This window comes from Paramisgurnus dabryanus, chromosome 15 (genome assembly GCF_030506205.2).
Source record: "Paramisgurnus dabryanus chromosome 15, PD_genome_1.1, whole genome shotgun sequence".
NCBI lineage: Eukaryota > Metazoa > Chordata > Actinopteri > Cypriniformes > Cobitidae > Paramisgurnus > Paramisgurnus dabryanus.
Window position 1 is genome coordinate 21,837,184 of NC_133351.1, and position 15,827 is coordinate 21,853,010.

Here is a 15,827-nt window from a genome sequence, read left to right on the forward strand (position 1 = left end):
ACAAGCTCAAACAATAATATTATAGAAAATCATAGAAATAGCTTTCCGAAAATTTTTAGTTATATTAATTTTAGTAGTTAAAATTTGTATTTTTAAAAAATATTTTCAACGATTTATTTATTTAGCTACTAATACAAACATTTATTTCATTTATGCTTTACCTATATTTATGTACATTTTTTACTTAGTTGCCAAGACATTTCTGTCTTTACATTACGTATGATGAATACTGTATATAGCATAACACAACAAATTGTACAAACTGTGGGCCTACAAATTATAATTAAAAAATGTATAAAACTTAATCTAATTCAATCTTTGACCTTAAATGACTCACAACTCACCATTAAATGCATGCACTAAATACTTTTATATAAACAGTAATTTGGAAAATAGAGCATAATTTAAAGAAAAGCATCTTGTGAATTGTTAAAACTATTTGCAATGTGTAAATAAACACAACATTAAATGTCAAATTTCCCCTAAAGTATTGTACAGTGAAAAAGTCAAGAAGTCATTCCCGGTTCAGATATTTTTATTATTTTACTGTATCACATAGTGATGGTTTATGCTCGTGCATCTTTATGATCACATGGTGTAAAAAGTTTTAAATAAATATAGCTGCTATTAATTATAATATTAAAATAATTATAATATATGACATTTGGATAAAAGAATAGATTAATGTGTACACAACAGAGAAATAATTTGTTGACCTTACTATCAACCAGACACCGGAGTCTACTTGAGAAAGAAATTAATAAGTATAACTACAAACAAGAGTTGTAGGGATAATACTGTTGTAGACGCAGCATTCAAAATGAAGTATGTCTTTCCCGTCACTTCATTGCCTAAAAAATGAAGAAATAAAACATGAATTAAAATGACACATACATGTACGTGTTTATACAGGAGGCTATATGCTACAGACATATACGTATTTATAAAGATTGATAAATAAATTAAAACAGAGCAACAATAACAAGTATTTGATCCATACAGTCTAGTGCAGACTAATCCATTAATGTTTGTTCTTCATTGTGTCGTGGTTGTCAAGCAATGTTGTTTTTTTTGACATGCAATGCATAGCTCTGAGTAAATGTTATGACTATGGGTGAGTCCTTCCATACCATAGCAATTAGTATCAACAATTCTCAGTAAATAATAATGATTTACCTGTTACAGTTGCCTCCGAGACAGCTTTCACAAGGCTGTTTTCTATAATGCAGGTGTAAGTGTCATCCACTTTTACCGGGAACTCCAGGACACTGACAACTAGTGTGATTCCAGCCGAATTGTTGCTGAATTGGCTGCTGCTGTTTAAAAGTTCTCCACTCTGACTTAACCAGGTAACCTCCGGTTGGGGAAACCATCTCTGGGCCTCCGCAGTTAGTGAAGTATTTGTCTGTTGGGTAAAGGTGGGGGCTGTAAAACCTAAAAAACAAATGCACACAGAAGAGTCTGTGGCTGTCAACTAGTTATGTTTCTTTTATGTGTATTTTATTTTTAAATGAATAAATAAGGTAGTCTCCTTACCAGCCACTCTAAGATTAATGCTTGTAGTTCCTGAGAGTTTTCCCGCAGTGACACTACAGCGATACACACCATCATCTTCCAATTTCACACTTCTCAGGAGTAGAGAAGCATTGCCTGTAGAAATAACATCTGGGAACAGTTGTGCTCTTTCTTTAAACTGTGTATTCTGCATTTGAAGTTGGGCTGCTTTATTCTTATATTCATATACCACCCCACTAAGACCATCTTTTAACCAAGAGATTGATACATCTTCAGTCAACCCACTGCTGCTCTCGGTATTAAACCTGCAATCGATGACCTCGTCCTGTCCAAGATTTCCCACAATAGAAGGGCTGCTGCTCTCAACGGTACCTTGAGACGCTTGAAGAAAAAAACATACAAAACATTTAGTGTATCACACAACAGGAAGTCTGTAATTGCAAATACTGTAATCACTTTTATTAGAATATTTTACTAACCTGAAAATCCAATGGTCAAAATTAAAATGATGAGACCAGCGAATACAATGATGAGAACAACCATACTGCAAAATAAGGATAAAGCAAATACACAATATTTGAGGAGCAACACGCGTTATAATACTGTAATCATTTATCAACAAAACTGTGCTGTGTGTAGAATTATCATTAAAAAGCTCCATGTTGCCTTACGTCCCAAAAATGATTTGTCCAAATGAAGCCATTCCAGTCTGTTTCTGTTTTAACGACCAGCCACTGTGTTCTGCATCTCTGTAGACGGCGATAAATCAATAAGTTTAGCTAGAAGCACATATTTAAATCCCCTGAGACTTTAAACTTTACTCAACTAAATGCAGCATCTCCTCCCTCGGTCAATATTGCCCCTGAGAGGTGTGTCATGATAAAATACATTTACACAACTTTTTAAGTCTTTTAGTGGCCTGGTTTATTCCTTAACATGATGCTGCTGGACTGTTAACTAAGACAGTTTGAGTCATTAATAGCAGTGAAAATAAGGTTTTGTCAATGCAATTTAAAAAAAATTTGACAAAAAAGTCATAACCCGATCATTGTTCTGCTTCATTGAGCCATTACTCAAACACAACTTTGCACATGTCTGTTCTTAACCTTAAAAAGTTGTTATGAGAATTTAAGATGTCTGGAGAATACAGTAGCAGAGGGTTGTATTCTGTATATAAGATCTTAATTTTCATCAAGGCATCTTTTTTAAATTATACACCGCATTCCAAATTATTATGCACATGCCATTTTTGTTTATTTTTCCAATTAAGTCAGTAAGTTTAGAAATTTTTATTCCTCACCAGTTTTATGACAGTGTGGATGTTATTCTATTTAAAATGAAATTTAAATGTTAAAAGATACCTTAAAGATATAAAAATATGCTGTTCCATATTATTAAGCAAGTTGTAGTTCTCCTACAATATGAGTATGAAAAAATATATTTCTAAAGACAAAAAGTGTGCATTATCTTAAAAAAGCAAATTAATTCTTATAACAATTTATATTTGGGTGGATCTAAACAGAAATGATTAAACTGTTATTTATGATTTATGAGTTCACAGTACAGATTTGACTAAAGGCTTTTTATTTATTTTTTTGGAAAAAATTAGGAAAAGGCAGCAATAAAAAGCCATAGTTAAGAAGCAAACACGTATATGTAAACCTGTTGGTGTCTCTGTAATACCAATAGCCCCTTTAATAAGGGATCCTTTAGTGCATAAAGTTGTATTTCAACCACTCCCCCGAACCAAAACTTGCAGAAAGAAACATTTGCTGTGAGCTCAGAATACAAGAAGACTTTCATTGACATGCATAATACACTGTATAATGTAGATGAATGCCATTCTGGATTGTTAGTGAATAGCCACCATTCAAACAAGACTGTAACATTAGGGAGAGGTGGCAGCGTAATGATTTGGACTGGAATATTGGGAAGAAAGATGGTAGGGGTCCTTTAGGGTCCCTGCAGGTGTCAAAAAGACATCTAGAAGCTAAGCAGGGTTCCTTAAAGAATTTCTTTTTACAAAGGAACCATGTCTTCTGAAATAAATTTACTTTCATGGAGGATAATACACAATCTGCACAAAGCATCACCGACTATTTTAATTAATATGGGCATAAAATAAGAAAGAAATTAAGGTGTGACCACCATCATCCTCTGACCTTAGTCTTATTACTAGCGTGTGGATCATCATTATACAAAAGATCTGTGAGGTATAGCACTATAATTCGAAACATCAACTTAGGGATGAAATATAGCGTCTTTAAGTGAAATAAAGACAAATCTTCTTCTTGTATACTTACAAGTTTAATGAATGGGAGAGTTAAAGTCATGTCAAAGATATGCTCATTATTATGTTACGTGTTTAAATACATTATTTATTTTACATTGTGTTTGTTTTTGGACAATGTTTGCTTTGTGTCCATGCAACATTTGACAGAGATCTGTTTTTGGATTATTATAATCCATTATAAATTTGGTTAAAGTGCATTATAATTTGGAACAGCGTATTTTGTATATTTTTCAAAGTATTAAAGTATCTTTTGACATATTTATTTCATTTAATAGAATAACATACACACTGTCATATAAGTGTTGAGGGTAAAATAAAATTTGTAAACTTACTGAGTGTATTGGAAAAATAAACAAAAATGGCATGTGCATAATAATTTGGAATGCGGTGAACTGCATGCATTCTCTAAACTTGATTGTCCTCTGCAGGGCACTCACAAATACTAACACATGCACACACGTACACAAATACATTCACACACCTGAACAATGTACAGTAGTAATTCCTAATCTGCATGTACTGTAATTGGACTGTGGGGGTAACCAGAGAACCTTGGAAACTTACACTGACACACACTTGTAAACAATGCTCAATAGAAGCTACTGTATCAGATCATGGCAGGAACATGTTCAATGCCTTCTTGTTTCTGGTATAACTTGTCTAATGTAATGCCTTTTGAACAAAACAACATTATGCAATGACAGATTCCAGTAAGACTGTGATCTATAAGCAAATGTGCTAGTATCAGCACAATTAAATGTTTCAAAACACCAACACAAAACTCTTTACAGAGCAGGGCCGGATTCACAAAACATTCTTAAGAAGAAAAATCTTCTTAACTGCCATTTTTATCTTAAATTCAAGCTTAAAGGAACAGTATGTAAGAAATTTATATCAATTAATCATAAAATGGCCCTGATATGTCACTAGACATTAAAAAATCATTTTCATTTCAAATACTTATATCACTGATAACAGTGGTCCGGTCAGGATATTGTCATTTAAAAAGTGGAGTTGCAGCCCTCAACTGATGTTTATGTTGTCATGTTGTGTATTGGCCACCAGTTGGGTGATTGCAGTACCAGTTTTAGCCACAAGTTTTGTTGTTGCAATACCAGTTTTGGCCACAATCCTACATACTGTTCCTTTAAGAAAAAAGTTAAGAATATTTTGTATTCTCAAAAAAGCTTCTTAAGAAAGTTCTTATTTTTTTTCTTAAGTATGTTCTTAAGAAAAAACTTAAGAAGAATTCCAATTCTCGAAAAATAAACTGTCTTAAATAACATCTTAAAGTTAGGATAACCTTACAGTAGTCTTAAATCTCAAAATGTAAGACGTTTTATAAGTTAATGTGATTGTTTTAAATGTGACATGTTGTATTTTGTAGTCTGAAATGGCAATTGAATCAGTTTACTTCACATAGATTAGTTTAAAGAGGAATTCCACACTCATATAATGAAGTTTAATGGCTTACTCAGTAATATGTCATGAAACACAAATAAGTATTAGTGTTATTAATATTAACAAACATTTAACTTCCTCCGTAATAGCCTACATTCATTGTGAAATTACTTAAAAGCTGAAAGTCGCTCTAAGCGGGAGGCGAACCGGTAATCGCTCCGTCATGTGAGTCGAGGGCTCCGAAACGGCGGGGACACTTCACCCTCCGCATCCGTCTCTTGGCGTGAGCGCGGGTCGCGGGAGACGAAAGCCGTGGGCACGGAGAGTGAAGCACGCACACTCAGAGCGCTCGACCCGCATGACGGACCGATTGGGACATTATGAAATTATATTTATGCACCGCACCGCCTTAATACTGTAGCTGGCCTCTGTTACAACAGCGAATAACATCCTGTAGTAGACTTAATGCATCACTCGTTTGTATCGCGTTAATGATCGCAAGGTAGTCAAAAGATTAATGGATAAGTGTATTGTTACCTCAGCAGGGTATCTTAATTTAAAAGCTTGTCATTTTATTCTTAAGACACAAATTTAAGATATTCTTAAGAAAAAATTGAGAACTTCTTAAGAAATGTTTGAGAATTGCACTTAGGAACATTCTTACGCACTTCTTATAATTTATCTTAAGAACTTTCTTATTTTTTGTCTTAAGAATGTTTTCGTGAATCCGGCCCCAGAATACTATACATTACCAAGTCTCCTCCTCTTCTCATCTTGATTACAAATGCATAAAAGAACACTCTTATTGTTCAATCAAATTATTAATGTAGTCCTAATTCAGATTAATCAAGTAAGATGATAACATGTGAAGAAAAAATTGTGTTGTACTAACATGTCTCAATTAAGGAAACTGGACAAGAGGTTAAAGGGTTTAAAATGCTTTTTCAGTGTGATTAAACTACTTGATTAAACCATATGAAAAGCTAAGCTAGTCAAGCTAAGTTAATTCACCCAAAAATAAAAAATTGCAGTTTATTTAGTCAGTAATTGAAAATGCATTTCACAAATGTCAATTTAGTCTATTAATTAGTATTTAACAAATTTGATATTCTTTTACTGCCAAACCCCAAAACCTCCACTTCTTTCATTCAGGTTGTTTTGAGGTCTAAGTACTTAGAAGGGACACAAATTTGAATGTTATGCACATTTGTTTGGCAAATTTGATGTGGTGGATTCTGTCAACAAACTGGTATTTCTGAATGGCCTGAGGCCGTGATTAAGCATATTTGAAGCAAATATATTTGATAAACATATGTGCTTTAGAGAACATTTGGTTAATAGAAAGATTAAAGATGCAAATATTTCAAATATTTTATTAGTTCATCTGAAAGAAAATGCAAACATTTTACATGGCAAAAATTATGTTTCCTTTTGTGACTTTAAGCCAAAACAAAAAGACAAACATGCAGATCAAATTTATTAGAAAGGCATTTATATTGAGTGTATTTGTATTAAACGGCAACTGTCAAGATGACTCGTAGTACTCAGAATAAAGTGTGTTAACATTCTGAGGCAACTCTGACTGGGGTTAAATGGCTCTTTGAAATACTTGATTTTGATCAGTCAGTCATGAATTTTGAGGTCTGTTATTGCTCTATAACAAGAGTTAAAGGGGACAGAGAATGAAAAACCATTTTTACCTTGTCTTTGTTGAATAATGGTAGTCTACCCGCATTCACAAACATACAAAAAGTGCTAGACATGCTAAACATCTCAGTCTCATAGAAATTCCTCTTTTAGAAATGTTAGCCAAAAAAGGTCCCAATTTGAAAATCTGATGCTTATGACATCACAGGCATTTAACTGCCCCTCCAAATAATTGGCTACATTTTTTGAGTGGCAGCAAAGTCAGCCAATCAGTAATGAGATTGCAAGTTAAGCCAGTAGGGGGAGCCAAATTGGTGCAAAACCACTTGTTTAAAATCCCCCATCCTAATAGAGCTATCTGAGAGAGGTTTTTAGGAAGCTTCTAAGGCATTACAGACCCCAAACAAAAACATTTTTGTCTACATGTCACATCACAGTACAAGGATAAATACACCGTTCAATCATTCTATGTCACCTTTAAAACTGAAAGCACGTTCATCCAGGTCTTGCGACTGGTGCAGTTTAATACTTACACAATGGTAAATTGACTGATTACATTTATTTGTAGTGTGATAATCATCAGATTTTCCAAAAATCAGTTAAATTCACAAGTTAAAGTCCACAAGGTTTTGTGTGTGGCTTCTGTATTTCTTGTTATCAGAAGTATTTCTCAAATAAGAAATGACCCAATGTGGGCCATTTCTGCCTGTGTCAGCATTAAATTAGAAAAACATAGCATAATAACAGCCAATAATAATAATAATAATAAAGCCAATAACAGCATTTTTTACACTATCGGCCAATTTATCCTGTGAATTAAAAGAGAATAGGAAAAAGCAATGAATTTAAGCTCTGTTCAGTATGTAGAAAATGTTAACAAACATCACTAGTTACTGTTAAATATAAATGGTTATTATATGAATGAATAACATAAAAAAATTCTTCAGAATCTAGTTAATGCAAGTTAAGGGACATATTGTCTGATTTATGATTTTTCATTTCCTTTGGTGTGTAAATGTGTATACATGTTAACGATATGCAAAAGGTACATTCCCCAAAGTAAACGATGACGCAAGTTATCATCTCCAACGTAAATCTGTGGCCAATCAGGGACACAGTGCTTTTTAATCGATGAGTTTTGTACAAAAACTGTGCGTTTCAGGAGGAGAAGGAAATCTGGAGCTACAAAAAAGTACGGTATGTGGAAAATAATGTATTTTTTAAACCATAAACCACACAAACACATTGTATTACCAAATACAGGCTACAGTATCTGAATCAAATTGTTTTATGTCAGAGCTTCCTAAACATGACACATTTCTCATCCTTTAGTACAAAAGAATGAAGATTACAGCTATTAAAGTACTTATTAATATCATGTGTGTTATTACAAGAATTGGAAGAATAAAGAGTTGCATAAAATTCCTTAAAACATCCATTAATAGAGAACGATAAATGTCTGACAATTTGTGATGGATGTTCCGTTTCATTACTGCATGCCTGCTAAGTGTGGAAAGACTATTGTGGTGACTGGGTTACTCAGTTATTTTTCTTGAACAAAATGTAAGACTGACTTACAGCTCCCCCGTGTGGTTAAAAAGCACAATTGTCTGTTACCAGTGTTGTAAAAACTGTTGTTGTATAGCCTTGTCGTGGTCAGGACAATACACATCAGTTTTATTGACAGAACCGGTGAATGCAGAAAGTCATTTGGAAACATATGTCAACCGAGCAGGTAAGGTAGCACATGGGGCTGCAAGTAGCGGGTTTGTGTGCTCCGACCTGACCACAAAACTAACAGAGTGTGGTTGTAGCCGCTAGTAGGCTGCTTATGTTGCAGTAATAGAATTCATCCAGTTAAGAGTTGTTCTTATTTTGATCATCATTTATTTGTATGCTTTCTGCATTACTCTCCGATTCATTTTGAAACAGAAGAAGTTATATGTTCCTGTATTTTTTATGTCATACAGGTGTCAGGAGTCGGACCACATGCCACCACCTACTGTCGGTGTGGATTACTCAATCGAGAAAGAATTGCTCAATCAGCTAAAGCAAAAAATAAAACTGCATGATGATGATGATGATGTTATTTATAGTTTTTACGTGTCGTCAGGCACTTAGGGGAAGGCCCCCTCCCCCCGGCGGGCAAGAAAGCATTATCTGCCATTGCCCGCAGGTTAAGAAGTGAGTGATTCACTCACTCACAAAACAACAGAATTCAATGATAAACTGTAACAATAAATTAAGCAAACTTCACTCAATAATGCAACCCATGGGGTTTCTTTACGTTTGTCATTGTCAGGTATGCACATTGGGCTCCGTGAGTGTTTGATGTTTTTATAGCCTAATCATTTAATTGTATAAAGTTTTACTTGGCAAATAAATTGTTATGTTTGGATTTATTCTGCATCACTCTGAATTATTGACAACAAGTAAATTTGATGTATCCTATGTTACTGCAAATCTACAACCAGGATTAAATTGGCTTATCATCTGCCTTTTGGTTTATTTATATGGTTTGAATCTTCATCTCATTGATTAACTTAATCACCTCAGATCTTTCATCCTCAACAAACTTATCACTCATCACTTTAAAGGTTGACTCACTTAACTCAAAACTTACCCAAATAAACTCTGCTCTCTCTTCAATCACCTCAGCCTCCTCCCCTGCAACTTCTCCAGCCTCCCCAACAACCTTAGCCCCCTCCCCAGCAACTTCCGCAGCCTCCCTAACAACCTCAGCCCACTCTCCAGCAACTTCCGCAGCCTCCCGAACAACCTTGCCCCCCCTCCCCAGCAACTTCCGCAGCCTCCCTAACAACCTCAGCTCCCTCTCCAGCAACTTCTGCAGCCTCCTGAACAACCTCAGTTCCCTCCCCAGCAACTTCCGCAGCCTCCTGAACAACCTCATCCCCCTCTCCAGCAACTTCCCCAGCCTCCCGAACAACCTCAGCTCCCTCCCCAGCAACTTCCACAGCCTCCCGAATAACCTCGTCCCCCTCCCCAGCAACTTCCGCAGCCTCCCTAACAACCTCAGCCCCCTCTCCAGCAACTTCTGCAGCCTCCTGAACAACCTCAGCCCCCTTCCCAGCAACTTCCGCAGCCTCCTGAACAACCTCAGCTCCCTCCTCAGCAACTTCCGCAGCTTCCCGAACAACCTCGTCCCCCTCCCCAGCAACTTCTGCAGCGTCCCTAACAACCTCAGCCCCCTCTCCAGCAACTTCCGCAGTCTCCCGACACAACCTCAGCTCCCTCCCCAGCAACTTCCGCAGCCTCACGAACAACCCCCTCCCCAACAACTTCTGCAGCCTCCCGAACAACCTCAGCTCCCTCCCCAGCAACTTCCGCAGCCTCCCGAACAACCTCATCCCCCTCCCTAGCAACTTCCGCAGACTCCCTAACAACCTCAGCCCCCTCCCCAGCAACTTCCGCAGCCTCCCGAACAACCTCAGCTCCCTCCCCAGCAACTTCCGCAGCCTCCCAAACAACCTCATCCCCCTCCCTAGCAACTTCTGCAGACTCCCTAACAACCTCATCCCCCTCCCTAGCAACTTCCGCAGACTCCCTAACAACCTCAGCCCCCTCCCCAGCAACTTCCGCAGCCTCCCGAACAACCTCAGCTTCCTCTCCAGCAACTTCTGCAGCATCCCGAACAACATCAGTTCCCTCCCCAGCAACTTGACATTGTAATTGATGCAGTATGTGGTCTGGCATTATCATGTTGGAAAATGCAAGGTCTTCCCTGAAAGAGACGACGTCGGAATGGGAGCAAATGATCCTCTAAACTTGGAGCAGCATTGGGACAATTTTAACCCAGCATGTGTTCTGTCCAATATTTACCCATTATGGGTCAAAAATAATCGAGCCATTTTTAGATTGCATAAACATCTGGAAACTCAAAAAAAAAAATAATACTGTATATTAAATATGTCTTTGAGTCGCACAGAAACCCATAAAACCCATACTGCAAATCAAATCAATTTTCGGTAACATAATAATTTCAGATCACAGCTATTGCATAATTGCATATTAATTAATTCTTATAAATAATTACTATATATAACAGAGTTACATTTATGTCAGAGTTACATTCACCCACATTGTCTGTGGTTTTGTCACTCTCTCTCATCAGAGCTTCAAATCAAAGCTTCTTCAGTATTTTCCCACGATCAGAATTGTGCAAAGAAATGTGGGTGTGGGGGACAGACTGAATGTTTTTAATTAAAAGTGTAATTGCAGAACGCATCATTTTTGCAGCAAGAGATCCAGAAGTGACTTTGTTGCATCAGAGGTGTTATGTAAATTATTTATTTACAATGATCATAGTGTGCTTAAGGTCAAATATCATCATTATCTGTATGAGTTTAAAATAAACAGGATGTTTGTTGAACCACAGCCGGACGTAATGTGTTTGCAAGGCGAGATAAAAAAGGGCAGATGTTCACTGATATTCAACTGTGCCCTCTGCTAAAGCCTGAGAATAAATGACCTGTGACAGATAAGTAACTGCTGGTTTATATCCAACAATTAACAACACATGAATTAGCACAGAACAGCAGTGTTGAACAACAAATGATGTAAAGAACAACTCTGCTAGTTTGCACTCTTATTTTGCAGCAGATATTATAATATTTCTTATATAATAGAAATGTACTATTTATTATAATTATTATAATAGAAATGTACCGTTTATACTAGTTGATGATGTATGTTTCATGTACAATAAATTATGATTACACTAACCCTAACTTCTGTTTGCCTTTTCTGACATTAATTATTCTTAGTATGTATTTACACTGTTACATGAAGACTTTGACTCAAAATCAATACAAAAATAGTCACATAAACTTGAAAAATTATTAGGCGATTATTTAATAAATTATTAAATCATTATTGAATCATTATTATGATTAAAATTTATTTGTTATTGTCATTTTCATTTACGCTCCTACAAATTCATGAAGCCTCAAAGTGTTGCAGGTTTGATGTCAGTCAGGTTAAGCATTGTACACATTTCTCTAATGACCAATCCTGACACAAATGCAGTGACACAAGTACTGACCTGAACAGAAGCACGAATGAGACTGGAAGTTAATTTTCAGCATACAGTAAAATACATTTTGTTCTGTTCCTCACACAAAGTTATTACTTTAGGACACTTGATTTTTATTGTATGAAAATGAAAAGAAAAATCACATTTTCTTTTGTCTTGCACGAAAGAAAGTCATCATAAGCAATTAAAATAACAACAGGGTTAGTTAAAGGTGACAGAACTTTTATTTTTGAAGTGTGGATGAAAGGAAGGAGGAAGAGAAGCAGCAGAAAGCATGATATGAGGTAGAAGGAGGGGCCTATCTTTTAGGGAGAAAGCTCCCATAAAACCAAACAGAGTGAGGAGATGCCCCTCAAAAGGAGCAGGAACAGAATCCACAGACAGAGGAACCAGAAGAGAAGCCCCCCCAAAAAAGGAGCAGGAGGTGAAGCCCAAACAATATGTAATGAAGAAAGCCCCTAAGGAGCCTGAGGTAAAGCATCAAAAGTCATGCAGGGTGGCACAGGCTTTCTGCATTTTACTCAACAGAAGTAAAACAGGCACCACATAGAGCAGGGGTCTTTCAATAGATGGTCCGGGGCCCCTTGGGGTCCCTTAGTGGTATTACCAGGGGCCCTCCAAATAATGTTTAATATATTATTAGTATTATTAAATGCATTACAGGTGCCATAGAATGTAAAACTGTATTTACCTATCATGTCCCTGTAAACCACATACACCTACCCCCCTCCTCAACACACACACAAAGTTCACATGCAATCTACAATGAGGGGAGGAGTGAACTTAGAGGATGTGTCTTTTCTGTAGGTTATAACTTAAGAGACCTTCTAGTAAATCACATGTGCACCACTATCCATCACCATGGTACATCCAGAGCATCCAAACATTGAATCCTCTTTCCTGAAGAGCCTGACATCTCCTGGAAGCGCATTTGCAATTAACTCTCTATATGAAGACCTATATGAGGATGAGGCAATAACTTTAGTAGAGATGGAACTGCAAGGGACGGCAAAAAGAAAGGCTGAAGAAAATTATCATAAAATTAAAACAGATATTGAAAACTTGATTATATCTGAGCAAGTGAAAAATCTTCTAGACGAAACAATCCCAGCACGTCAATCACCACAGGAACCAACAACCCCAGGATCCTCCTCAACATCCTCACCATCCTCTTTAACAGCCTCAGCATCACACTCTTCAACATGATCAGGACATTCTCAACAACAGCTCATTGTTATTATAACAAGCTACTGTAAATATACATACTGTATGACAATTTACAACAGTAAAATTGGACTTTATGTGATTTAATTTTACAACTGTTTAGTTAGAAGTTATGCATTTTAACTTTGTAGCTTGCATTAAAACTGTTATAGCTGTTATGCATTTTTACATGAAGTGGTCCATTTTTCTTTATTCACCAAATGTATTTTAATGGACTACAGTATGAGACACAGTGTGGCAACTCTCTCTCAAGTTTATACATCAAGGGGCGGTTTCCCGGACCAGGATTAGATTAATCCAGGACTAGGCCTTAGTTTAATTAGGAAATATAACTAGTTTTAACAAACATGTCTTACTAAAAACATTACCTGTTTGCATTTTGAGGTAAAACAAACGGCACTGATGTATTTTAAGATATGTCAGTGCAAGTTGTTTTCAGTTTGGAGGGCTTTTAAAAGTGTTTAAGTCTAGGACAAGTCTAATCCCTGTCCGGGAAACCGCCCCAAAGAGTTCTGATCTTTGAAGGGCAGAGTTGGACCGGACACATTCAACCGCATGTGCGTACAGAAAATTGCTCACTTTAGCGTCTTTTAGCGGTTAAATGGTTTAAAATCACTTAAATGTTAACATTTGCAAGCCTTTGAAACACGTTCAAATGATCAACTTTCACCATATTTAAATTTGTGTATTAATCCGCGAATCGCATGAAAGCTGAACGGTGGGTCGTGATCTCAGGGATCAACTTCGATCCGTTACACCACTTATTTGTAAAAAACAAACATCTTGAGATACTTGATAGCCTACAATATTTACCTCTAATCATTGAGCATTAGAGACTTGAGCTGGCTCTGGGCTGGAGTAGGCAAGCTTCTCTCATTTCTCAGACGACGACGACCAGAAGTGAATCGAGTATTGCACAGAAATCGAAAGAACGAAAAAAAAATACGGTATTAACCGCGGTTACCATTATTTTAAATAAACGTTTCTGTTCTGGAACATATATTTTTTGAAAGTTTATGGTTTCGTTTCTGTTCCTTGCTAAACGTTTATGGTTTTAGTTTTTGTTCCGTGAACCGGTTCAAAGCCTTGCCCACCATTGACGAGTTATCTCGTCAATTAAGAGAAAACATTTGCCTGAAAAAATGTTACCATTAAAGGTGCAGTGTGTAATTTTTTTAAAAGGATCTTTTGACAGAAATGCTAAATAATTTACAAAACTATATTATCAGGGGTGTATAAAGACCTTTCATAATGAACCCTTATGCTTTTATTACCTTAGAATGAGACCTTTTTATCTACATACCGAGGGTCCCCTTACATGGAAGTCGCCATTTTGTGCCGCCATGTTTCTACAGAAGCCCATAACGGACAAACTTTTTTACTAAGTTGTCTCCGAAGATATGTTTATCTGGTGGTGGCTACTGTAGCTTCTCTATGTGTTTCAATTAGTTGCAATTTGCAACCTCACCACTAGATGCAACTAAAATTTACACACTGCACCTTTAAAGTTTTTATGGTAATCGTAATACCACGTTTATTCTCTTGGTGGCCAATTTATAAAAAACTGAAGCAAAACATTATTTATTAAGTTTACACTCCGTTTATATTTTGATAATTGTTCTGAATCTGATTTTCAACAAAATTCCTTCACAAAATGCAATTATTTCAGCTTTTTGCCCGAAATACCCATATTTAAGGGTTTGCAGAGAAAAACAAATGAAAATAGGATGAAACGTTTTTTTTCCCCCGTACTGTTTGTTTGAAAACAGAGGGTCACTTTCATTTGTTATATTTGTATGTTAATGTATTTTTACAATAATTTTTTTTGTGAAACTTTTGTAAATAGAATTGTGGATTTAGCGAACTCAAAAAACATGATGATATACTGCATAAAGATACTGCTATGCAGAAATTGATTTAAAGTTTTACCCACAGACTGTCTCATTAAATCTCTTGTGTCTATATAAAATCATGCAAAGACATGTGGGTGACAGACTGATGCCTGGGGCCAGTTGCATAAAGCTAGCCGTCAAGTTAAGAAGTGTCTTAAGAACTACTTTGACCAACTACCACTTAATTAGGGCTAATTAGTCTTAATTTTCGAATTGAACTGAGATCAGTAAATGTAAATGACTTAAACAAGTTATGATCTGTTTTGAAGAAAAAAAATGATGACTAACTTGTAATACTCTAAACAGTTTATGCAACAGCCACTGGTTTCACAGAAAAGACTTAGCTAAAGCCAGGACTAGGCCTTTAATTAAGACATTTAGGCATCTTTTATAAACATTTCTTAAAAAAAAAGATGTTACTGGTGTATATCTTGAGACAATGGCATATTTTAAGATCTGTATGTGCAAGTTATTTTCTGTTGAGACGGCTACAACATGTGTTGCATTGTGACTTTATTGCATCACATGTACACTATGGCAAATTTGTATTATCTAATAATTAGTATCATTATACTGTACTTAAAGGGCCACTAATCTAGGTGTTTTCAGTAATATAAAAATAGTTTCTGGTATCCCCAGAATATGTCTCTAAAGTTTTAGCTCAAAAAGCACCACAGATCTTTCATTATACGATGTTAAAAATTGCCATTTGTGGCTGCAATGAAAAAAGCACTGTTTTTGTGTGTCTCTTTAAATGAAAAGAAAACTTCTGTTCCCCTCCCTGTTTGCTAAGTAGGGGTAG

General features: G+C 36.1%; 1 protein-coding gene across 1 annotated transcript; it reads right to left on the reverse strand.

The window, feature by feature from the left end:
• Positions 1-536: 536 nt before the first annotated feature.
• On the reverse strand, positions 537-2,313 carry vtcn1 (V-set domain containing T cell activation inhibitor 1). Its single transcript, XM_065293309.2, has 5 exons — positions 2,187-2,313; positions 1,995-2,059; positions 1,537-1,896; positions 1,177-1,434; positions 537-851 (listed from the first exon to the last, which is right to left on the reverse strand). Exons 1-5 carry the CDS (start codon positions 2,216-2,218, stop codon positions 742-744), a joined length of 825 nt encoding a protein of 274 aa, XP_065149381.2. The 5' UTR covers positions 2,219-2,313; the 3' UTR covers positions 537-741.
• Between the last annotated feature and the right edge of the window lie 13,514 nt (positions 2,314-15,827).